The sequence below is a fragment of the Miniopterus schreibersii genome, assembly GCF_964146895.1.
Source record: "Miniopterus schreibersii genome assembly, chromosome: 21".
Classification (NCBI taxonomy): Eukaryota; Metazoa; Chordata; class Mammalia; order Chiroptera; family Miniopteridae; genus Miniopterus; species Miniopterus schreibersii.
In genome coordinates this window covers 17,995,851-18,022,027 of record NC_138123.1, presented here as the reverse complement: position 1 = coordinate 18,022,027, position 26,177 = coordinate 17,995,851, and the positions used below count along the sequence as shown (strand labels likewise).

The window sequence follows — 26,177 nt, the reverse complement described above, 5'->3', positions numbered from 1 at the left end:
TCAATGATTTCTACTTAAAATATACAAAGGAGTCTAAAACAAGCAACCCCGCCTCAGTGGATGAAGATCTGAACAGACACCTGGCCAAGATATACAGTGTGGATAAAACAAGGACTTCTATGGAAAGTAACTTCATGGTGATCTGGACATAGATTCCTAACTGCCAGGTCTTAGTGGGGACTCACATCCTAGGCACATAACTTCTTTTGTAAAAGGCTTATCTTGCGTGAAGCAAGCCCTGTACATTGTTTCTGTGCTCTGAGGTTAACACGCCTTTGAAATGCCCCTTTCAGACCCCTCCTTCTGAAGTGTGAACCCATAATCTTAATTAGTGTATAATACAATCCTGGCCTTGCTTTCTTCCACCCTCAGGTAATCTTTCTTATTTCTCCCCTTAATTCCAAACGCATGAAAGAAACTGCAACACTGATATTCTGTGGAACATTTGAGATCTTGTCCTGAGCATATGTTCTCAGTTTGGCTCAAATGAACTTATGAAAGTTCTGTGCAGGTTTGGATGTTTCTTATGCTAACATTAAGATTATAAATAAATTTACAAAAATGAGCTGAACACCATATATCACCAGGAAAATGCAAGTTTAAACAAGCAGGCAACACTACACACCTGTTGGAACTGCGAAACTCTCAAAAAAGAAAAAAGAAAATGTCAGCACCAATTGTGGAGGGTGAGAAACTACAGGAACTCTCATTCATTGCTTGTGGAATATATCCCACTTCAGAAGAGAGGTTGGCAGTTTTTCCCAAAGTTAAACAACTCTCACACTAAGGTCCAACGATCATGCCTCTAGTGTTTATGCAACTGCTTTGAAAACTATGTTCAAATGAAAGCTAGCATGCAATTGTGCACAGCGGGCCTATTCACAATGGCTAAAAACTAAAGAAATTAAGAGGTCCTTTGGCAGGTGAATGTTTAAGCAAATTGGGGTACATCCATGTGAAGGAGAGAACATGCCACCCCAAAATATTCTTTGGCATAAGGATTATTTTGAATTTATTAATTTAAAAAACAGCAGATACAGGAGAATCTTCGAAAACCAAGTACGAGTTGCCCTTCTGTGAGGGTCAGGCCCAGCACGGAGGGCCAGAGCACAGTCCCAGGATGACTTGGCGTGTGAGGGGCCACTGGGTCCAGAGCCTGAGCACCTTTGGCCATGACTGTCCTGCAACTTATGATTTGGAGCCATTTTCTTTTGGCAAGTTCACAAAAAACAGGTGGATCTAGAGTTTGCAAGTTTATCACAAGTAAAAAATGTAGCTAAAACTTTCTCATCATTTGATGGAAAACAGTTGTAAAAATAACTTTTAAGTCATCTAAGAAAAGTTGTCTGGATCATCCTGGGAGGCTCCTGCCCTCTCTGACATACTCAGAATACTAAGAAGAGAAAAGGTAACAGTGAGTATGACAGGCCTTCCAGCAGCAAAACATTTTAAAGCCACAACTGCTACCATTTCATCAAACCCAGGACACTCTCTACTTCAAGGTGCATTATCGGTTCATATACCACCAAGAAAAGCACTGCCCATGAATTTATGGGCAGTGTTAGATGCATCCTGACTGAAAGGCCTTACAAGTGTGAAGGAACATGTGCCTTAGGATGGTGCTGGTGCCTGGATTCACAGAGGGTAAGGAGACCAGCTCAGCATGGAAACGGCCCCAGTGACAGAGGAGCCACCACGGCACAGCGGAGAGGGTGGAAAGGGCTGGGCTCGGCAGATGGCGAGCAGTAACAGACCACCCAAGAGCCGGGCAGACCTAAGGGTGGCAGAGATGCACCACAGTGGCGAGGGCCAAAGAAATGGTCAGAGGTTGCCAGAGAAGAAGGCGAAGGGGTATGGGGAGGCTCGCGACCTAATCGGAGAATGGCAAAAAGAGACAGATTAGCGAAGGGTAAGAGGTGGCAATAAAAAGTAGAAAGTGGGTGGTGGAGAGAAGTGGGGTGAAGACTGCCATGAGGCGGGCATCTCTCTATGGGCCTGGAAGGAGCAGGGCAGAGTGAGGAAGTGATGGGGGGGGGGGGACCAGGAAGGAGCTCAGCCTCGCCAGAGTGAGGACACAGGGTGAACGAGCAAGACCTTCACCCAGTGGGACAGACGGACATTGACAGAGGACAGGGGAGGTGGCTGGAGGTGATGGAAAGAGGCGGAAAAGGCAGGGTCCGGGTGTTGAGCTGCAGCCAGCGGTGCTGCCCCGGGCATGCCTGTTGTGTGCGTGACCTGCGTATGGGTTTGGGATCTCTTGGAGGAGCCTTGGCTTAATCTTCAGTTTTCCCAGATCTCCCATATATGCCTTTAGACCCCCCAAAGCCTAAGGTTTTCACACCAGGCCAGCTCTCTGAACCCGAGTGTCGCCCCAGCCTTGGACAAGACCCCTTCTGCCGGCAAGGCTGACAGGCTCTACCCAGCCTCTCAGACAGGTCCACTGCCCGTGGCTGTGCAGAGTGGCTGTTCCAGCAGAGCGCCCACAGCAGAGCCCTGTGCTTACTCCTCCTACACGCGCTACACCTGGAGTGCAGTCCTCACGGCCCCTTCAGCCCCAGGCCAAGGCAAAGGACCCCGTACAGCCTGCCTCCCCAGCTCTCCCTGGGTGCTGCAGGCTGGCTTGTACAGGCCCCTCTGTGGTCTTTCCCATCCCCAAGCTTTCTGCTCACAAACCTGTATTCCTTTGGGTCTAGTCCTCCTGGACTGACTCTTTTACCTGCAAAATGTATATTTGGTTTGCATCCCACTGCCCGGAGTTGCGGTGACTTACGGAGGCTCTCTAAGCACACTCTGTAAGTTCAAAAACTGCACTGGGGAACGTAGAGTCAACCAGGGAGGGTGGCGTAAGGCACGCTTAGGTAAGAGACAGGTGAGAAGGCAGTGGATTGGTGGTGTGCCGAGCGGTCTGCCAGGCTTCATCCCCAGGGCTCAACATGCCAGTGGGCGGCTTCCAGGGCACAGCACCTGGGGCACCAAGCTGAGTCTGATGCCTTCATTGGCGCAGAAGCCTTTGGAGAGGCATTTTCCCTTTCACTGTGGTGCTATTCCCCAAATTCACACTAGAGGGCAGCAGAGAAGAGTGTTTTCCTGCCCCCAGGGCTCTGCCCACTTGACATTAAAATGAGAATCCAGTCCCCTGGTACTGAGCTCACTTTGAGATAAAGCCTGTCTCAGGCCCTTTACATGCCTACTGCTCCCATTTGCCATATGAGGCAAAGACAATTATCTCCCTTCTTCAGGTATTTAAACTGAAGACTGATTTCTAATACAGTTCGAAGTCCAGAACTGAGGCCTAAATGAGCCAAGATGAGCCAGCAGAGCATGCATACACATTACTCTGGACAAACAGAATAATCCAAATGGTCCTTGCACCTTTGGGCTGAATCTTGGTTATTCTGTTTGATGAAACCTGCACATAACCTAACGGCCCAGCTTGCCGTGTACTCATCCCAGCTGTGTTTGCTGTAGGACTTGGACAGGCAGCTTGGGAAGGGGACAGGGTGGTGGTGGGGGGCTGCCCTTCACAGGAGCACAGCCAGCAAGGACCAGGTCCCTGTAACAGTGACTTCCCCACTCCTACACCCTGCCTGTCCTCTGGCATTTTAAAATCTGTTCTCAGTCAGGAGCGCAGGTCTGCTTCTGCCCAGTGTCCTTCCTCTGAGGTCTCAGCTGACAAGAGATTTCTACCTGCTCAGCATAGGGTCTAGAGTGACAGTTTCCTTATTGGGGAGTGTCTGAGCCCCAGACGGGTGTAGAGCTGATTCTTGGCTCCCCCACCTGCCAGCTGTGTGATTTCAGGCAAAGAAATGGAAACCAGTCTCCTCCTCTGTCAGATGGGGTAACTGCTCCCTCTCAGGTGGCTGCAAGGACTCAGTGAGGTGGTGCATATTAGCCATGTCAGGATGTGATTGGCACTCCTTCTCCCTCCCTCTTCCCTTCTTAGCCCTTTCCTACCTTCTATGGGCAGATAAATAGGACCTTAAACCACACAGCAAGTATAAACCAGTCTGAGGAAAGGTTAGCTACCCACATAGAGTCCTGGGGTCAGATCAGAACCTATTTTGTACCATTCCGACTGTCACTGTCCACACTCATCCACAGTGTGCAGAAGTGGACCTGCTCGAGGGGCGGTACACACACAGCTCCTTCTACAGCCAGGTGCCTTTATGTTTTATTAGTTTTCTTTCTGTGGCCTGTTGCTGGTATTGTCGTTGACTCATGTGAGGTGCTGGTGAGTATTACCTTTCATCACGCCATGCTCTAGAAAGTTTACTCTGATAGCTCATCACCTCTGATGGCTCCCTATTTTATATAAAGCAATTCACATGAAAGCCTGTCAAAGATTTAAAAAAAGAGAGTTTAGCAAAAAATCTCCTTTTAGCAGAATGAGCTCTTCTATTGGTATCCAAATAGCCAAAGTACTCCTAGGCACTAGCTGTTGCACCTGTGCTGGCTGTATCCTCAGGATAGTAGTGACCAACTTCTCTCTGTTCTTCACACCTCAGCTCATGGGCCCTGCCTCAGCTCAGGCCAGCACCATCTCTCACCACTATTCTTGGTCTTTCTGATTCCTGTTCCCTTCTTGTCCAGTCATATCTCCACACTGTGGCCAACTTTCTAAGTCTGGGATCTAATCCTGTCACTTTCTGTGAGTAGAACCAACAGCTTCCCCTCAGCCTACAGAATAAAGTCTCTATAATTGGCTCAGTGTTGAGACTGTTTATCAAGCCCCAGTTTCTTCTCCTGGTCTTATTTCCTATCATACCACCCAATTTGGTCACCAGGAACTCCAGCTGTTGGCACTGAGCCCTCTGGTTGGAAGATGGACGGGGGCTTTCATAGACAGAGGCACCGGCACTGGGACTGCAGTGAGGAATCTGTGCCAACATTTGTTCAATTGTAACAAGTCTGTAAACTAGAAAGACAGGAGACATTAAAAGTAAATTAAGAGAAACCTAGTGCATCAAACTGGAAACCTAGAGGAAGTGGGTGATTTCCTAGTAAAAATAAACACTTTTATAATTTTAAAATATGATGGACCCTAAAATAAGGGAAATAGGAACAGATAAACTGCCCACCCAGGACCTCTCCCTGCCAGCTCTTCTTTCCTTGTTCTGGGTTTTCCTTTCCTGGCACAGGGGAGGAATGGGCAGAGGTGCTTAGCAGCTCCCCTGAGATTTGCCACCCCCACCCCCCCAGTGGCCCACATAGTGAGGACACCATGCAGAGGAAGTCACAGGGACTATTGATTCTGTGTCAGCCAAGACTTTTTCATTTGCAAGGAACTGAACACACTTACTGAAATAATATAAATTGATAAACTTTATGATAGAAATAAATTAGTAGTTGCAAAAGGCAAATTTAAGAGTGAGTTTGGACCTGGAGGGTCCAGGTTCTCACACTCTCCTAGTCGGACCTGGTCCCTCTCCATCCTTCCACATGCTCAGTGCCTTTAGGTGGCCCCACTCATGGGCACAGTCTCTATCACTGCATTGAGGCCTCCAGCAACTCCTGGATGACACCCACTCACTGTCCCTTCAACTGGGAAGGGTTTATCCTTCCCTTGGTTTCCATGTAAAGTCATCTACCTGGAGATAACATCAGATCCTACAGTTTAAGGGTTCAGTCCTACAAGACTGCCCCCCACCCCCGACACACATTTTAGACACCAGCAGCAAGCTCATGCTCTCTGTACTTCTGACCAACTGGCTACAGACTGGAGGTTCCAATGACCTCTTCAACTCCAAATGCCAATCGGAAGTCCAGGTTGTTACCTACACTTCTGACAGACAGGCTATAAATCAGAGCTCCCTCCTTGAGTTCCATTAATTTGCTAGAATAGTTCACAGAACTCCAAGAAACAGATTACTTACTAGGTCACTGGGTCACAGTAAAAGGATAGAACTCAGGTAAAGCACAGGGTGAGGTGTGTGGGAAGGACGTGGAACTTCGGTGCCCTCTAGGTGCCATGCTCTCTGAATCTCCATGTCTTCCATCCACCTAGAAGCTCTTCAAACCTCATCCTCTTGGATTTTTATGGAGGCTTCATTATATAGGCATTGATTAAATCATTTCTTATTGGCAATTGGTTCAACTTCCAGCCCCTCACCCCTCCTGGGTGGTTTTGGGGTGGGAATGAAGTTTTAACTCTTTTTCACAGGTTGGCTACATCTGCAACCAATTCCATTAACATAACAGACAGCTTTATTACTATCCACACTTAGGAAATTTCAAGAGTTCAGGGAGGTGCAAGTCAGGAATTGTGGACATCAGAATGTTGTAGGAGATAGAATTGATGTTTTTTAAGACTGCAAACTTGCAACAGGTAGTAATTAACCCATAGATTTCTAATGTAAAATATAATATGACTATTGTACTATAATCATGTAATGTGATAGAGGTGCTAAATATTGCTACAATAGCAATCATATTACAATTGCATTAACACTGTATATCTTGAATTTATACAATTTTTATGGCAAAAATATTCAATAAAAATAAACAGAAAATAATAAATAAACAAATGAAAGTAAACATGACACCTGAAACTTTAAAACACCTAGAAGAAAACATAAGAAAAAAGCTCCTCGACATCTTTCTTGGCAATAATTTTTTGGATATAACACCAGAAATATAATCAACACAGATAAAATCAGCAAGTGGAGCTACATCAATCTAAAAAGCTTCTGTACAGCAAAAAAGCAAAAAACGATAACAAAAAACCTAACCAACAAAATGAGAAGGCAACCAGCAGAATGGAAGAAAAGATTTGCAAACCATTTACTATATACTATCAATATCCAGAGTGTAACAGTGGGAAATTATAACCTGTTCCATCATTCTTTTGACATTGTTTCTGTAAATACTGTCTGACTAATATGTAGCTTGTAGATAAATAACATGTATGTATAAGAATCCTAGGATCTAACTTCAGAAGATACAGACTCTGAACTTCAGTTATCACAGTTCCAGGAGATTTGCTGACCTTCAACCATAGAACCAGGATGACGTAGAACCAGGATGAAGAAGACCAGCATGACACACCAAACCATCACGTGACCGGTTTCGAAGTCCTTATCAGAATGGACTGTGCTGGCTGCACAAAGAGAACTTTTCAACCCCCTCCCCTTGATTTCTTTGTTTTGCTTTCCCTCTCCCTCCTTATAAAAACCTCTGCCTGCACTGAGATGTGGAGATGGGCTTTGTGACATGAGTCCCCCGTCTCCTTAGATTGCCGGCACTTGAATAAACCTCTTTTCTTTTTCACCAGCATCTGTCTCATGAATTTAGTTTTCGTGGTGGCAGGCAGCCATACTTGGGTTCTGGTTAGAGTTTTGCCAAGCCAACCAGGCAAAGTGGGCCATGGTAAATCCCAGAGGGCCCAGGCTAGGGTCCCAGCTCTTGTGGCAGGCTGACCCCATGGCAGGGATTGCAGGAATTTCTCAGCAGCTGCCAACAGTTCTTTCTTTTTTTTTTTACTTAAAAAAAAATATATATATATTTTTAAATATAGCTTTATTGATTTCAGAGAGAGGAAAGGAGAGGGAGAGAGAGAGATAGAAACATCAATGATGAGAGAGTCATTGATCGAGCCCGCAACCCGGGCATGTGCCCTGACCGGGAATCGAACCCCGATCGCCTGGATCCCAGGTTGATGCTCAACCGCTGAGCCATGCCTGGCCAGGCAATGCCAACAGTTCTTTATCTCATGGACTCTCCCTGCTGTCTCAAGGCATCAGCTACCTGAAATGCCAGACTCCAAAACTGAGCAAAAGTCCCCATGTTTAGGCATACATAATTATTACTGAAAAGCTTTATAGAAAACTCATTTTAGTTATATGGGTTAAATGATAAAAATTATTAAATATCTAGATATTTTGAAAGAACAGGATAGTGAAATATTAATTTATATGAATTTGCATACTTTTGGCTTCTTATTGCAGAGAAGCTAGAGGTTGGATTTGGATCCGTTAATGAATACATCATATATTTTATTCGAAATGTGTCTCTTGAAAATGTGAGTGTATTTGCCAATGGAAAATCCTATTTCTGAAAGTTATGAAATGTGTTCATTAATTTGCCAATCTAAAGAATGCTAATTATTTACTTTTAGTTGTCACTAAAAATTAAGGTTTCTAAGAATTAAGAATTTTAATTAAGTTGGAAAAAAAATTATATGGTTTTGCCCTAGTGAGTTTGGTTCAGGTTGTGGGCTGAAGGGTCCTGGGTTTGATTCTGGCCAAGGGCACGCACCTCAGCTGCAATCTCGATCCCCAGAGCTTTCCAGGGCTCATGCAGGAGGAGACCAATCACTGTGTCTCTCTCACATCCATATTTCCTCTTTCTCTCCCTCCCACTCTCTCTGAAAAGTAATGGGGGAAAAATATCCTTGGCTGAGGATTAGAAAAAAAGTCTATGACTTTGGTAATAGAGACTTGAAATTGGGTTGTTCTAAAGCTGGCTATTTCTGAGTGAGTTAAAAACGAGCAAACTAGGGGAGGCGAGGGAAGCCCCAAAGGACTGTGCAAGTTGCAGGAGTTTGTGTGCGTCTCAGGGGATTTGTGCAAGTTGCAGAATTGTGTAGGGGGAAGAAGGAAAAGAGAAAGAATTGAGGAAGTGAAAAAGATGGAAAAAGTATAAAACAAAGGGACGTGCATATCACAGGAAAAAAGGACACTGGAGGAGGAATGCTCAAGAAGGCAACGGAAACGGGAAAGAGTAAGAAAGAAAATGAAAGGCACAGAGATGGTAAAGCAGTGTGGCATCTTAATGACAAATGAAAGGGCTAGGAAACTCCCTTTGCTTTTTCAAAAACAATTGTAATTTCCTCACAGGAACCCCAGGTACAATTGACGGTGGGGGACAAGTTAATTGATTCTTTAGTCTGACATACTTTCATTTGTAATTCTGAATGTTATCTTAAAATGTTGTTACAAAATAAGCAAATTCCTTTGTCAAATGCATTATAATCAGATTTTTAACAATGTCATTTAAAGTATTTTTTGTCATTTACAGTCATTGTTTTACTTTGATGCATTTGCAAAAATGTTACATTTTCTGACTTATTCTAAAATATGAATTTCTGAGAATAAATTTTCAGGTCATACCTTTGAATTGAATAAATATTTATAGAACTCTAAGGGATAACTGGATTCATAGAAAGACTGGCAAATAAAATCAGGATAAACAAGAATTAATTATGGGACTCAATCAACTGAAGGTTATTATTATTATGACCTAATAAAAATATTGCTGATTTTTAAAAACTTGTTTTCTTAGAGAAATTTTGTAAATTGCATCTTGATAGACAATATTAAAGCATTTATATTATTCTCCCTACTTGATCCCTCCAGAATTTAACAGCTCTTAATGAGTGACTGTTATTTTCATGGCAATATGTTTATTTGCATGAATCCAATAGAAATCTGATTTCTTTATAACAGGACACATAGAGCCGGTTTCCAAGTGTAGTTTTATTAAGCAAGACTTTCACTGGAATGTCATGTTTGAGAGACACATGCCTAGACTCTGGATGCCAGCAAAAAACTTTTAGGAGTGAAGATTTACTTTGATGCCAATAAAAGCCCCTTAGAAAAACGGCCTGGTACCTTGCTTAGCCATATGGTTCATGGAAGTCTTTCCAGGTAAGGGATGAAGGTTGCTTTCCGGGGAGATGGCAAGGAAAGAACCTGAAGATATTCTGGGGGCCTCAAAAACTTGAGCTATTTACCCAAACATATAGGTATTGCAGGCAAACCCTGATGGCAACTGTGTGGCTGACTTCTTTGCCCTGAGAGACTAGTTAAAAGTTCAATCTGAAAATTTCTTGTGAGATTCCAGCAAAGCAGGTTTTAAAAAGCCTGTAAGCTCAATTGCTCTTCCTGTTGTGTTTATGCAAATAATCAGGCCAAATTGAAACTGGACTTGATGGAGTAAGTGAATTGGTATTGATTTGGCTCTTTAATAAAAATGAGGGTAATTTTAGGGAAAAATTGTGTTTCAATAGAACCTATAACACACAGTTATGGATATTAGACTGTAGTTGAGTTAATTGTCTGTAAATTTTTATTTTTCAGCTATGGACTAGACTAGATCCTGAATTTTTCTAGTTTTCTGAAATATGTTGGCTCCAACTCCTTAACTTCCATGGAAATGGAAGAGAAATTGACAGTGGGGGTTTTAACAGTGGGGAATTATCATCCACTCCACCATTCTTTTGACATTGTTTCTGTAAATGCTCACTCTGACTAATATGTAGCTTATAGATAAATAGCATGTTTGTATAAGAATCCTAGGAACTAACTTCAGAAGATACAGGCTCCAAACTTCAGTTATCACAGTTCCAGGAGATTTGCTGACCTTCAACCCTAGAGCCAGGATGATGTGGAACCAGGGTGAGGAAGACCAGCATGACCCACCAAACCATCGCGTGACGGGCTGCGAGGTCCTTATCAGAATGGACTCTGCTGGCTGCACATCAAGAAATTTTCAACCCCCTCCTCTTGATTTCTTTGTTCTGCTTTTTCCAAAGAAGACATACAAAAGGCCAACAAGTGCTAGGAAAGTTGCTCAACATCACTAATCATCAGGAAAAATGAAAATAAAAAACACATTGAGATATCATCTCACATGGGTTAGAATGGCTGTTATAAAAATAAACAGGCAATAAATGCTGTTGATATATGTTGAGATAGAGAGTGGGTCTTAGAGGGAAAGAGAGAGGCTGAGAAAGCTCCATCAGGAGGGTGGCAGTGTTTGTTTTCTACAGCACAGGCTGTGAAATTGTAAAACAGCCACAAAGTAACCAAGCGAGCCATAAAAATATCATGTCTCTGCTGATAGTGACTTCACTTTGTACCTCCACTTGCAGTAATTTTAAAGTCAATGCAATAAAACAATGCTTGATTTTCAGTAAGAAAACATTTTCTGATGGGTCAAAAAGTAACAAATAACAACTCTAATAAAAGTGGAGGAAATAGAAACATTTCTTTTAAAAATAAAAATAAAAATGCCCTTTCAATGTATATATCTAGAGAAAAATATTTTTCCACATACACTTTTGGAAAAAGGCAATGTGTGAGGACGAAGCTCACACAGGCTTGATACAGGCTCCTAAATACACGACTGTAAGTATTTGGAGTCATGACAGTAACATGTTGGTTGTTGAACGTTCTAGTCTCTAGGAATAAAAAGATAGACAAATGCAAATGACAATGTCTCAGAATTATCCCTTTTATAAAATAAGGAGCTGCTGCTATATTATAGGCTTTGGATTAAAAAGAAAGCAAACCACATTTTTTATTAATAGTTTTATTTTCTTAATTCACTGTTAATCTTAGGAGATAGAATCACAACCACAAAGTTTCAGGCATTATTTTAAAGTGCAGACATTGGCTTATTTTTAGGAAAAAGAATAAAACTGTTGTATAACACACCTAAAATGACTACTGAGACTGTGCTGGCCAGTAGAAAATAAAAATAGGTAAAATTCAGTGCCTCGGGATAGGAACACTATTTTAAATGCAACTATGACATGACTTTTGCTTACAAAGCAAGTATACAGCCATCTGGTTTTGGGCAGTCGTTTCTCTCCACATTCTCATGAATTAGAAGGATGTGAGCATCACTAAACATTTCATAGATAGTTCTCAGAAAGCTGCTTTACAAAGAAAAATCAATGTGCTTATTCACTTCAAAGCTCATTTTAATTTATCTCTTAAACCTGTACCAGAAACCGTGTGTGTGTGTGCGTGCGTGCGTGCGTGTGTGTGTGTGTGTGTGTGTGTGCGTGCGTGCGTGCGTGCGTGTGTGTGTGTGTGTGTGTGGAGAGAGGGAGAGAGAAGGGCATTGCTCAAAATGTTGTCTTCACATAGCTCTAAGCAGAGCCCCGGAGCAGTTCCCCGGAGCGCGGCCTGTTGGGGGGTGTAAACACCCAGGGTGAGGAATGTATACAAGGCTCAGTGTTTGTTTAATTGCTTGCAGAACAGAATGGATTCTCTCTTCACTTCCATGCCAAGCAAAACTAAATGCAAGTATTATTTTAAGCCAACCTACAGACTTTCACCTGTACAAACAAAAACTTTATATTTATATACTCTCCAGGCTATCCCATGACCTCTCTTTTCAGGACAATCAGGAAAAACCAGGTAGAATTAACCAATCTGGTAAAAAGTTTCTGAGTTCTAGGGCTGAAAGAGGAAGTTGTACTTTTTCTTTCTGCACTGTTAATTATTTTCACTGCTTCAAATCTATTTAAAATATTTAAGCTTTTTCCTTAGTAATATTTATTAGATTACCATCAGACTATAAACCATTTCCCTTAAGTTACTTTCCCAGTGATCACTAACTACAGTAGCAGCATGGGCACTGATGTGCACATTTTTAATAAAGAGTGCCAGCCAAAGGATAAATAAGACCCACTTCCTATTATCAAGGGACTCATAGAACCCAGGATAAAAATAGTTTGGGGTTTGGTATATAAATTCCACAATTGTTAAGTATGTTGGACTTAAAGAAAGAACAACAATAAACTCTAATATTCTGGGGACAATCTTTTTAGTTGAAGATGGGATTACTGGATTCTACTTTGGGTGAGGAGAGTGTTATTAATATTTCTCTGTAAGGGAGGGTCTGGCACTCTTTCCCATTTGCCCTTTCATGGAGAACAGGGGTGGGGAATGTCCGGCCCAGCAGGCAAAATCATTTGGTCTGGCCCTACCAAGGCAACCACAGGTGGGACTCTAAATTCATAAATTGAGATTTTTTCAAAGCTAATTTTTAAGTTGATAATTTTGTATGGCCTATGAATGATGTTATAAATATCCAATGGCCCTCGGCAGTAAAAACGGTTCCCCACCCCTGATGTAGAATGTCTAGTGCATCTGAGATGTGAAGCACCTTGTATTTCCAGGACCTTGGTTAGGGTGGTGCCAGCCAAGGCCATAGCAATGGGGTCGGAGCTCTGTGCTAAATCTCTGTTTCTTACCAGAGCAACCACAAGCCTAACGTTTTACTACAGCACTTGCGTGTCTCTTGCTTATGTCCAGAGTATTGTCCATCTCAGGTGAAGCTGTGAATGAAATGTTGGCCCAGTTAACAACAGCACTAATGTCTGCCCATTTTGGAGCCAGTCTATAAAACATCCTGCCGTTAAAAACTTAGGTTTAGTATAATCACTTTATGAATTTGATATTATTTATTCATTTTGATTATCTCAACATGAGCCTCCTTTCTCAGGAGAAACACTAAATGTCCAGGAAAAAAAACTGGACTCCCCAGTTCTAAAGAGCGTGGGGATTCCTGCCCCTGAACCAGCCCCTCGGGTTTGGAGCACTTACCCAGCATTAACCGTGGAAGAGGCTGAGTAACTACAGGTAGTGTCATGAGAACACAAGGGAGGGAGCACAACTTAACCCTGTGAAGGGAAGTAGTAAAATTGCCCTTGAACCTGTTATAGGCTGTAACTTACACTACTGACCAAACCATGTTTGTTGCACTTTATATTTGAGAAAAACACTCCTTTCTAGGGGGTGACAGAAGGTGGGTTGTGAGGTTGAAAAAGGACAACTGCCTTGGGTGCTGCATTCCATAGTTTCGGTTCCATCATGAGACAGGAGATTGCAAAACCAAAACAAACCCCAACTACCCAGGGACTCGGCTAGGGTGGCAGCCCCCAGATGGCCCCAGCCTGAAGTGGCATTTTAAACAATGCAATTCCAGGTTTACCAACAGAATATGAGAGCTCCTTAGATTTTGTTGTATTGAACTATAATGAGTGAATGATTCCAATGGATATAGTCACAGACCACAAACAATGTGAACGACAGGCTGCATCTATGATTATAGTCCCATGAGATTACAATGGAGCTGAAGTTCCAGTTACAAATGGAAGCATTTGTGGTTCCTGGGAATTTTTTTCCTCTGATGGGAGCATATCTGTGGGCTTGGCAATAGATTCTCTCTCACGGCACCTCAATTTTGAGTGCACCGATGATATCCCAGTGCCATCCACTGTAGCCTTTCTTTGTTTAGATATATTTTTATACATAAATACTTACCATTGTGCTATAATCGCCTACCGTGGTCAGTGCAGCACCACGCTGTGCAGGCCTGTAGCCCGGGAGCGCAGACTGCGCCCCACGGCCAGGTGGGCCGGGCTGCACCATCTGGGTGTGCGTGAGGGCACTCTGTGATGTCACACAGCAATAAAATCACCCAAGGACACATTCCCCAGAATGAAACTTCAGTGTTAAGTGACACATGACTTCATAAAATCAGAAAATTTCAAGTTTTCATCAGATATCCCATTTTACATTCATCACTGTAATTACTTACCTAACACCATGCCTCAGTTTTGACCCGTTTACTACCAGAAGTCAAATTAGTGATGCTTTAGTGTTCTTGCTTAATTTAAGCACAAGGAAACAACCCAGAGAGTTTAAAGGCAAATGACACGCGTGGCAGAGGATGTGTGACGGCTGGCGAAGACCTGGGCCAGGAACTCAGGGCTCGTCCTCCTAGGAGCAGAGCTTCTTTGTGATCCTGTCCTCTGAGGCTGCTGTGGACAGTCCAGTTCTCAGTGGTGTGTCCCCACCTGAGAATGATTTCCACTCACATAAGTACAGGACCACTGGGGGGATCCCCAGGCTCCGTCTCTCTCTCACCATTGTCTACATCTGACTTCTCCCCGCCCGGACCTCGGCTTCCTTCTTCCCCCTGATGCAGCCCCTGGTGTACCAGAGCTCCGCCCCCGCTCCTCACAACCAGCACACAACGGGCTCTAGTCCCTCCGGGGCAATGAGCTTGCCTCTGCCACGCAGGAGGGTTGACAGAGAAGTGGGTCTGCCTTCCAGATCTTCACCCACTGCAGCTTCTAAGCTTATGCTTTCTCCTTTGTTTTCTTTCTGTCAGGGTCCAGAACTGTTATACATGAAAGAGGGAACAGGAATATAATTAGAGTCAAGGCTGGACTTAAGGCAAGGGTGATTCAGGATCATATGCAGGACTAGCAGAGAGACCACAGGTAGGGGTGGAAAGGAGAGAAGAGCCAAGGGAAATAGAGGCCCAGACAGCAGGTGCCTCTGACAAGGGCTGGAGAACAGAGAATGGAAAAGTGTGTGTGTGTGTGTGTGTTGAGGGGGTGTTCCTGTGTAGTTTATTTTAGGTTTGAGTATTTTCCCCTTTTTATTAAAGTGAGTAATCACGAAAGCTCTGCAAACCTAATTCATATGGAATAAAGTAGTGTGACTTCGCACTTGGGGATGAAGACTTTTCGATCTTTTGTAAATGCCGAACGCCTTCTCTAATGACAGCCCTTTGGGAGATGCAGGTGCAACTACCTCCAGTCACAAACACTTGCTGCATCTTTGATTTCCCTTGTAAATTGTCCATAGTCAAAATAATGTGTTCTTCTTACCTTCCTTCTCTGTAAATGACCTAAAGTTGGACATACCTTTCTATAAGCACAGTCAGTAGCATTTTAAGGCTTTCATCCATAAAAGATGTGAAAACAATGATTTCATTAAGCCAGTAACAGAAAAGGAGGGCTAGAGTCTTGGAATTGTTTCTTTTCTGCTATTGTCAGCCTCATAATAGGACACGGGTCAGGAGATAACCATGTGTAAGAATTGTTGCTAGTCTTGGCCGGTGTGGCTCAGTGGTTGAGCTTCATCCGTGCACCAGGAGGCTGTAGGTTCGATTCCTGGTCAGGGCACGTGCCTGGGCTGTGGGCTTGATCCTCAGTTAGGGGCCTGCAGGGGGCGGGCGGTTGATGTTTCTCTCTCTTAAGGATGTCTTTCTCTCTCTCCCCACTTCCTCTCTCTCTAAAATCAATAAAAACATACTTTTAAAAAAGAATTGTTATTAGCCTTTGCAGCTCTTCCAAAGCTCAGGGTGTCTCCATTTCTTAAATTTAATCCTCTCATCGCTGATCTTGTTTTAAATACAAGAAACAGCCATTTGAAGGAAAGGCGGTTTCAAAGTTTCAAAAATGATGGGAATTACTGAAGAACAGGGAGACTTGGACCAGTGTTCACATATTTATTAGCACCAGGCAGACTTGGATATTTCAGTACAGATGCAGTTGCTCTGAGACGGCTCACAGGTGGATAGCGTGACATTCTGCAGTTTGCTCTACATGTTAGAAAACAGTTTCTGTTTTTTCTTGTTCTTTGGTTAAATGTGGGCAAAAAAAAAAAAAAAAAAAAGAATCTTTCAATTACACTGATTTGCTTTCCCCCCCTTGCATGCGATTTCTAAACACAATGGTGGAGAGTGCTTTGTCCAGTCCTGGTCAAGTTTAACTAGAGAGTGGTTTTAAACATTCATGTTGAAGTTACAGTGGACTTTTATTACCTAGAGCGAGTTAGGATCTGCTAACACCCATAGAATGGCATTTTTCTTCTTGGCCACGTGAAACTTAATGTGCTCCACTCATTGCTCAAGTGGGCTTTGGAGAGCCACTTTCAAGGCATCACAGCTGAAGGCTGAAGAGTCATATTTATTAACATTAAACAGACACTTGGTAAAGTATGCATAAATATTTCACCATATAAACACAACACAAAATTAAATAGTTCAGAAACACAGACACCACTAGGAACACACCCACTGTTGTCAAAGTCACCTGTAAACAGCAGCTCACACTGACTACAAAAGCAGCTCCTACCTGCTCGGCAGTGGAGGCCCAGTACAAAGGAGAGGTTCTCGGCCCCTCCCTCCCCGCCCTCTCCCCACAGCCCCCAGAGGAAAATAAACCACCCCACAATTACAGCAGCAACAAAAATGACACCAGCAGTAGCACCCCTCCCTCCCCCAAATAGAACATTTAGCATTTTGGTCAATTCAGAGAAGAATAAAAAAATTTTTTTAAATGTAAAAAAAATCAATTTGAAGCATTACTTCTCAAAGTGTAATTCTTTCTTTAGAGGGCATGTGACTTCCTGAGCCCCACCCACTAGGTGAAGGCCACAAGATAAAGACCAGGAAGCACTGGCCAGAGCTCAGTAACAAGGGGTAAGTGTTTCATGTAGAAGATGCCGGCAGCGAGGGGTTAACCCAGCTTCTCCCTCACCCTCCCTTTTTGTCCTTTTGCTTTTCCATGTACATTGCTGTGTACGACATCCCCATGTGACACTATTATTGAGTTGTAAGCAGTTCAGGTAGCAGAAGTTTTGTTTGTACACATTCGGAACTGGACAATTAAATTCAAACATGTGGATGTGGTTCATTTTTTGAGTTCAGAGGGGCCCATTTGATTTAGCTCTGCTGAGGACATCGACAAGATCGTGTGCACTGAGTCCGGCCGCGTCACGGTGCTTGACCCCAATCACGAGGCTGTCGACTCTGTGCAGACCCGGCTGGAGGGCTGGCTGCTCTCCGCTGCGTACTCTCCAGGGTGGCTTTGGTAAAACAGCCCTGGTGTTGAGAACATTACGCTGGGCTTTTTTCGCCTTTATGTTGTGTTAGGATCCTAGAGAACTTCAGTTATGAAAGTACTGAAAGTGTATATTGCAGGAATAATGTGCCAGTTCAGTGATTCCCGTTATATTATATACATTATGTGTGTGTGACTCGCACTCACACACACACACACACATATATATATATATATATATATATATATACTTATATATTTTTATTTGTACAAAACTTGAACTGCACCAAAAGTACTTTGCAGGAATCAAAAATCAAATCCACAAATAAGAGTTTCACAACACACCAAAAAGAAGACAAAAAACTCTGTTGGGACAAGAAGGTGCAGCTTAGCAGTGTATGAAATGATTCCAGACCCACAGATTCACTAGCCTGACCTTATCCACGAGGAATCTGGGTCAACACCTTTGGGATCCTTGTAAAGAACACGGCGTCCAGGGCAGCTAGTTATTTCTATCTGAGATTTCAGAACTAATGGGAATTAAACGAACCAAGCAGATCAATTTGGATGTATAATAGCTATGAAACAATTTTTTCTCTTTAAGAAAAAAACACTTTAAGTCTATTTTGGAATAAATTTCTTTATATTCAGTAATATGCTTTTTTAAAATTGATATTTCACTTTTTATGTTAAAGTGGGTTTATCCAATGGTTCAGCCAACAGGCAGCCTCTCTCACATCTGAGCGGTAAGAGCGTTTTCATCTCCAGGGAGCGTCGCCCTCACCGGCCCCCCAGGCCTGGGGCAGGCTCGGTCGCTGCCTCCGAGGCCCTACAGGTCCTGCCCGGGCACGCGCCGGGGGAAGGTCACCGACTGTCTCTGCTGGAGCTGCTGCCGGCGCCGCCTCCGCCGGCCGCCCTGGCACAGCAGCAGCGCCTTGAAGGTGGTCCGGAAGGTCTTGTTGCACAGGGCATAGCACACGGGGTTCACGGTGCTGTTGATGTAGCAGAGCCAGTAGCCCAGGTTCCAGTAGGTCTTGGGAATGCAGCTGTCGCAGAAGGTGTTCACCAGGACCATGATGTTGTAGGGCGTCCAGGTGACGATGAAGGCCAGCAGGATGGCGCTGAGCGTCTGCGCCGCCTTCCTCTCCTTGATGAGCGACATCCGTTTCCGCTTGGTGATCTGGCTTCTGGTCTTCAGAGCAAACCTCTTGGCCAGAGTGGCTTCCTTGGAGGACAGAGGCCGAGTGGCCGTGGTCTTATCCACCGAAGAGTTGGTGTCAGAGGTCTTGGCTGTGTCCACGGCCGACTCTAACTGGATGGGAAGCCTGGAGAAACTTTCTTGAAATCCGCCTCCGTCATCTACGCTCTTCTGGGCCTGCAGCTTGCTGGCTGTCCTCTCCAAGCCCACTGTCCCCGGCTCTTCATCGGGCACCTTCAGGCTGTCTGATGAGGGTAACTTGGTGGAGTTTAGGATGGTGCTGTGACCTGGAAGCTTGAGCACGATGGAGTAGATGGCTCTGGTCTCTGAGCCAATGTCGTCCTCGTCAGAGGACGCCGAGTTCTCCAGGGAGGCGGCAGCGTCGTTGTTGTTCCAGCTGTCGCTGCTGCTGTGGTCTTGGTCTATGTGCTCGGCACTGGGCTTCCAGGGCTTGGCTGGGAACCAGAAGTCGCAGCAGCCGTACTTCCTCCCGGCTGAGCGCTTCACGCTTTGTTGTTGCAGCTCATAGCTGCTGCAGCTTCGAGAGCTGCCTGTGGTTTGGACAAAGTTTTCTGCCTCTGCTTCTGTCCCAGAGGCTTGCAGTCCAGCCAGCTCTTTGGTACGTTTTTCGGTTTCCTTATAGATCCTCCAGTATAAAATAGTCATAATGGTGACAGGCATGTAAAAGGCAGCGATGGCCGTGCCAAAGGTAATGGTGGGCTCACTGAGAAACTGAATGAAGCATTCTCCTGGGGGCACAGTTCTCTTCCCAACAAAGTACTGCCAGAACAAGATGGCCGGAGCCCACAGGATGAAGGATATGACCCAAGCCAGACCTATCATCATGCCAGCCCTTTTGGTTGTTCTTTTGGCCCGGTATGTGAGTGGCCTTGTGATGGAAAAGTACCTGTCAAAGCTAATCACCAGGAGATTCATAACCGAGGCGTTGCTAGCCACATAGTCAATGGAAAGCCAGAGGTCACAGGCCAGGTTCCCTAGAGCCCATCGATTCATAATGATGTAGGTAGTAAACAGATTCATTGAAATGACCCCAATAATCAGATCAGCGCAGGCCAGGCTTAAGAGGAAGTAGTTATTGACAGTCTTCAGCTGCTTGTTGACCTTAAATGCCACTATCACTAGGATATTGCCAATGATGGTCACCAGGGCCAGGACACCTGTTAAGAATGCAATGAAGACCACCTGCCAGATGGTATGACCTCCCAGAGGGTCACTGATGGTGCCATTTGGCGGAGAGAAATTCCCAGCTGCTCCAGAAATGTTGTAACTGCCAAAATGAGTGGCTGTTCCTGGGGGCAGCCCTGCATCTGGGGAGCCAGGTGTCCAGAAAGAGCTGATGTTTGGCAACAATGGCAAAGTTGTATTGTTATTATGCAAGTTCATTGTGACTCTGACATAATCTGGGGAGAAAAGAGAGAAAAAGGAGTTAGGGAGATTTCTGCCTTCGTCTGACTTATGCTTTGCATTACAAACTTTAAGAGACAGAGAAGACCTGCTGTAAGATGCTGCTTCTCAGAGAGGCCAAAACACAAAACTTATTCTCTTACTTTAAAGGTGAGGAGTCTAGCCCTGGCCAGTGTGGCTCGGTGGTTACAAGTCGGCCTGAGGACTGAAGGGGCCCTGGTTCGATTCTGGCCAAGGGCACATACCTCGGTTGCAGGCTCCACCCCCGGCCCTGGCCAGAGGTGCGTGGGAGGCAACCAATGGATATGTCTCTCACATCTATGTCTCTGTCCCCCTTCCACTCTCTCTGAAAAGCAATGGAAAAAATATCCTCAGGGGAGGATGAAAAGAGAAAACAAAGGCAAGGAGTCTCGGACAGGCAAAGACTGATTTGATTTGTTCAAGGTAACACAATCAGCCAGTGGCATGCCTAAAATATTGTGCCCTCCCCACACTTTCTATATTTCTAAATATATACCACATAGTGATGTTATCACAGAATCTTCCTTATTCTTTTATTTTAAAGAGAAGAGGGAAGGTATTAGATGCTTATGAGATACTCAGCCAGCATAGGTCCACCGCCATGCTAGTTGGTACACTAAGCTCTTTCATTTGCCTTTCATCCACCTATCGCAGGGCGTTTACCTATCACATGCTTTAGACCTAAGTAACTTTAAGGCCAACCGGCCATTTAAGCCTCACTGGGTGAGGAACAGCAACTGGGAGTAATGGTAGGAATACATGTGGATTTCTCTTCAAAACACAGAAGAAGAAATGAGTTGGTTTCTTGTAACAGTATACAAGGCACCGATTTTATGCTTGATAATAGGCAGAAACTTTACCAAGTTTTCAAAATATATACCCAGAAGTGGAATTACTAGGTCACAAGGGAGCTCAATTTTTAATTTTTAAGGAAACTGCATACTGTTTTCCGTAGTGGCTGCAACCGACCTGCATTCTCACCAAATGTGCACGAGGGTTCCTTTTTCTCCATGTCCTCATCAACACCTGTTGTTTGTTGATTTATTGATGATAGCCATGTTGACAGGTATTTTAAAACCAATATCTCATGGTTTTAATTTGCATTTTTCTAATGATTAGTGACATCGAACATCTTTTCATATGTCTATTGGCCATCTGTATGTCCTCTTTGGAGAAGTGTCTATTCAGGTCTTCTGCCCACTTTTTAATTGGATTATTTTTGGTGTTGAGTTGTATGAGTTCTTTATAAATTTTGGATATTGGCCCCTTATTGGATGTATTATTAGCTTTCTTTCATTCAGTAGATTCTTTTTGTTTTGTTGATGGTTTCCTTTCCTAGGCAAAATCTTTTTACTTTGGTGTAGTTTCATTTGTTTATTTTTTCTTTTGTTTTCCTTGCCCCAAAAGATAGATCAGAAAAAAATATTACTAAGAGTTGTGGAGTCAGTTGTTACTTCTCCTCTTTCATTTCTTAATATAATTTTTTGGGGTCCTCTCTCTCTTTTTCTTGATGAGTCTGGTTAAAGATTTATTACTATTGTTTATCTTTTCAAAGAACTAATCCTTGTTTTCTTTAAATTTTTGTTTTTGTATTGTATTTTTAACTCTATTTGGTTTATTTCTCCTCTGATTCTTATTTCCTTCCCCTCACCTTGGGTTTTTTTGTTGTTCATTTTCTAGTTCCTTTAGGTGTAAGTTTAAATTGCTTATTTGTGAATTTTCTTTTTTCTTGCGGTAGGCTTATAATGCTATGCATTTGCCTCTTAGGACTGCTTTTGCTTGTGTCATAGATTTTTGGGTTGTGTTTTCATTTTCATTTGTTTCAAAGTATCTTTTCATTTCTTTTTTGATCTCATTATTAACCCATTAATTGTTCATTAACATGTTATTTGGCCTCTTTGTGTTTGTGTTTTTGGTGTTTTTTAAATTAATTTCTGGTTTCACACCACTGTGGTAGAAAAGATGCTTGATATGGTTTCAATCTTCTTAAATATATTGAAACTTATTTTTGTGGCTTAATATGTAGTATATCCTGTAAAATATTTCATGTGCACTTAAAAGGAATGTATATTCTGTGGCTTGGGGTGAAATGCTCTGAAAATATCGATTAAATCCTAATGTGCCATTTAAAGCTTCTGTTTCCTGTTGATTTTGTCTGGAAGATATATCCATTGATGCCAATGAGGTGTTAAAGTCCCCTACTATGACTGTATTACTATCCATCTCTCCTTTTATGTCCATCAATATTTGCTTTACATATTTAGGTGCTCCTATGTTGGGTGCATAAATGTTTACAAGGGTTAACATTGATCCTGGTTGAATTGATCCCTTTATCACTATTGAATGTCCTACTTTGTCTCTTATTATAGTTTTTGTTTTAAGGTCCTTATTATAGACTTTGTTTTCATGTTTATTTTGTCTGATATAAGTATTGCTACCTCAGCTTTTTTGTTTACATTTTCATGAAATAGCTTTTTCCATCTCTTTCTTTTCAGTTTGTATGTGTCTTTTGGTCTGAACTGTCTCTTGTAGACAGACTATATATGGGTCTTGTTTTCTTATCCATTTAGCTACCCTAGTTCTTTTAATTAGAGCATTTAATCCATTTACATTTAAAGTAATTATTGATAGTTATAAATTTATTTACATTTTATTATTTATGTTTATGTTCCTCTTTATTTTCTTTCTTTTTCTTAAAGAAATTTCTTTAACTTTTCTTGGAATACTCTTAAATGACTGAATAAGTAGGGTCCATTTATAAGCAAGTTATTACAGGACAGGTACATGACCCTATATGGGAGTGTGCCTTCAATTCAAGATATTGTAGTAAGTGCCTAGCTATATAAAAAACATAAAATTCTAAATTTTAAATTAAGCTAATTGCATGTACACATTAGAGTTAACAAAATCTAGACCCTGTCTATACAGACTTAATCTAATATTTATACTGTATACTGTTTAATAACCACATTAAAAAACTTCCTTTTAAATGACTGAATAAGTAGGGTCCACTACTGTAGCAGCTTAACAATAAAATTGTATTGCTTTACTCATGTGGTGCTTTTGCAAGGCACTGTGGTATGGACTAGAAAACTTGGAATGACTCATGAAGAAACCTTGGAATGACACATGAATTATGATATGAAAAGTCATTCCGAAGCAGGATGATTTACTGAATTGTTTTTAACCAGGGTATCAAACATTGCGAATTACTTCAAGTTAAAATTCACAGGAGAGTGGAAACATCTTAAGGTCAGTCACTTCACATGCCCATCCTGATACTTTGAATAATCTGAAAAATCGCAGAACCACAAACAACAAAAATGAAGAAAGCCAATAACCAGGGTCCTACAGACTCCTTTTTGGGAGCATTTCTCGAGGTCTTGGCGATGTTGCTGCGCTGGGTGATGTTCTTGTTGTAGTTCTCCTTAGACATACGGATCTGCTGTTTGGCGACCATCTTCTCTGCAACACTACCTGCCCAAGCCCCTGGAACTCGCTTGCTCACCCCCTCGGGAGCTGTGAGGGGATGCTCCCGGTGCCGGTGCCAGTGGCCCCGGAACTAGCAGGCCCCCAGGCGGGGCACTAGCTTGGTCACAGCCTGAGCCGGTGAGCACCCCCACAGCCACTGGCTGGGGACGCTGGGCTCACTGGCTGGGAGAGGTTGGTGCGTGGGAGGACAGCAGGCCAGGAACAGGCTCGCCACACTGCCATTGCCTTGAGGGTGGAGTGAAAGAGGAAGGAACTGCAACAAGCCTATTGAATATTTCTTGATAATCTCTTCTGGCATGAAAAGTTTCTGTTGAGAAATCAGCTTATAGGAGCAGTCTTATGGGGGCTTCTTTGTAGGTAAATAATTGCTTTTCTCTTGCTGCTTTTAAGATTCTCCCTTTGTCTTTAACCTTTGCCATTTTAATTATGATGTGTCTTGGTGTAGGCCTCTTTGGGATCATCTTGTTTGAAACTCTCTGCACTTCCTGAACTTGTGTGTTTATTTCCTTCAACAGGTTAGGGAAATTTTCCATCATTATTTCTTCAAATAGGTTCTGAATCCCTTGCTCTCTCTTTTCTCCTTCTGTAACCCTTATGATATGGATGTTGTTATACTTGATGTTGTCCCAGAGATCCCTTAAACTATCCTCATTTTTTTCTTTTTGCTGTTCCAGTCAAGTGTTTTCTGCCTTCCAAATTGCTGATTTGATCTTCTGTTTCATCTAACCCACAGTTAATTCCTTCTAGTGTATTCAGATATTCATTTCAGATATTGTATTCATTTCAGATATGTATTCTTTATTTCTGACTATTTTTTATGGTTACTATTTCTGTTTTTATGCTGTTGAAATTCTCCCTAAGTTCCTTCAGCCTCCTTATAACCACTGTTTTGAACTCTGTATCTGGTAGGTTGCTTGACTTCTTTTCCTGGAGATTTCTCCTGTTCTTTTATTTGAAACATGTTTCTTTGTCTCCCTATTTTGGCTAGCTCTCTGTGTTTGTTTCTATGTATTAAATCAATCTGTTATGTCTCCCAGTCTTGGTAAGATGGTCTTATGTAGTAAGTGTCCTGTGGGGCTCAGTGGTGCAGTCTACACGATCACCTGAAAAGTGTGCTCCAGGAATGTCCCTTAAGTGGGTTATGTGAGCCCTCCTGTTGTAGTTGAGTCTTGACTGCTATTGGTTCATCTGTGAGTAGGGCTGACCCTCAAGCTAGCTGAATGTGAGAATTGACACAGAACACAGTATATGAACTGCTGTGCTGGGGCTGATCCCAGGAAGTGGAATTTGCCCCAGCAGGGTTGGTGCCTGCTAAGACTTGCTTTTGGGTGTGCCACTTGTGAAGCTAATACAGTTGTATTCTGATGTGGCCTGAAGCCAGCCACTTGGTGCATTGGCTCTGCAGCCTTTTGGGTAAGACTCTGGTGCAGTCAATGTCAGATGCTGCCTGTGACCACCTGTGGGCTACCTATTTGGAACTACACAGCAATTCACTGTTGGTAGCTGCCTTTGCTGGGCTTGGATGTGCATGGGAGGGGCCAATATGCATACTGAGGCCAGCTGAAACCAGTACTGGGCCTGGAGCAAACCAGCAAAAAGGTGCAAATGACCCAAGATTCACCTCCGCCTGCCAGCTTCCCATTAAGCTCAGCCTCTGAAAGAGCCTGAGGCAGTATGCAAGTTGCACTGAGGCAGGTTCTCAGTGAGTCAACAGGTAGGGGCAAGTGGTGTTCATTTGAACTCCGTGGCACTGCTGGGTCTGAGGCCACTGAGCAAAAGTTTCAGGGTACACCGAGGCCAGCCATCACCCACCTGTGGCAAGTGGCCTGTGGTGGAGTGGTGTCTCAGGAGTTATCAGGGTAAGGCCATTAGAGTACATCAAGCTAAAACAGATGAAGATTTGGCCATATGTGTGGAGAGCTGTGCACAAGAACAGTGCCACCTGTTGAGAGTTTTTCAAGGAAAACTGCAACATGGGCCCAGGCTGCTGGCTGCTGCCAGCAGATCTCTCTGCCAGGTGCAATCTTGGCAAGGTAAGTTTCAGGGTGTTGGAAGGGTGATTCTAGTGCATCTCCCTAGGCTGATGCCATTAGGGTTGTGGATGTAGGACCAACGCAGGAATGGTGGCATTGGTTGGGCTGGTGGGAGAAAAAATGGCCCTCACCTTAAAGTTACACCACTCTTTGTGTCTCTGACATCTCATGAGTTAGCCCAGAATTCCTCTAATTTTTCAAGAAAGACTGTAATACAGGCCCAGAGAAGCTTCTACCAGGAGATGCCTCCAGCAGGTAAGAGCCTGGAGGGCAGGGCCTCAGATAGTCAGTAAGGTGGAGCTAGTGCAACTCTTCAGACTAATTCTACATGAAGGGGGGTGCTTCTCCCAGGAAAGATGGTCTGTGGGTGGTGCGGGAGAGGGATTCAGCATAGGGGCATTGCAACTGTCCCTTCAGCCCTCTCCTTGAAGCCGCACAACCCAATCTCTCCCCATATGACTCAGGTCTCCTCTGAGCCAGTGTCACTCTGCCAGAGCTCAGGGAAAGGATCCACAAAAGAGGTTCTGTGCACTGGCCCTTCAAGAGGGCACCTGTGTTTCCAGCAGACTCCTTATGATGACAGAATCCCTGCTGATTTTCACAGACAGATATTACGTGGGTTCCTCTTTCCATC

At 43.4% G+C, this 26,177-nt stretch overlaps 1 protein-coding gene and 1 pseudogene across 2 annotated transcripts; both read right to left on the bottom strand.

Moving 5' to 3' along the window:
• Positions 1–18,203: 18,203 nt before the first annotated feature.
• CHRM3 (cholinergic receptor muscarinic 3) lies at positions 18,204–19,976 on the bottom strand (the record flags this gene model as incomplete). Its single annotated transcript, XM_081124204.1, has 1 exon — positions 18,204–19,976. One exon carries the CDS (start codon positions 19,974–19,976, stop codon positions 18,204–18,206), a length of 1,773 nt encoding a protein of 590 aa, XP_080980330.1.
• A 3,136-nt stretch (positions 19,977–23,112) lies between these two features.
• LOC308550343 (stress-associated endoplasmic reticulum protein 1 pseudogene) lies at positions 23,113–23,478 on the bottom strand (annotated as a pseudogene). The gene has a single exon. The product of its transcript is annotated as a stress-associated endoplasmic reticulum protein 1 pseudogene (transcript).
• Positions 23,479–26,177: the final 2,699 nt, after the last annotated feature.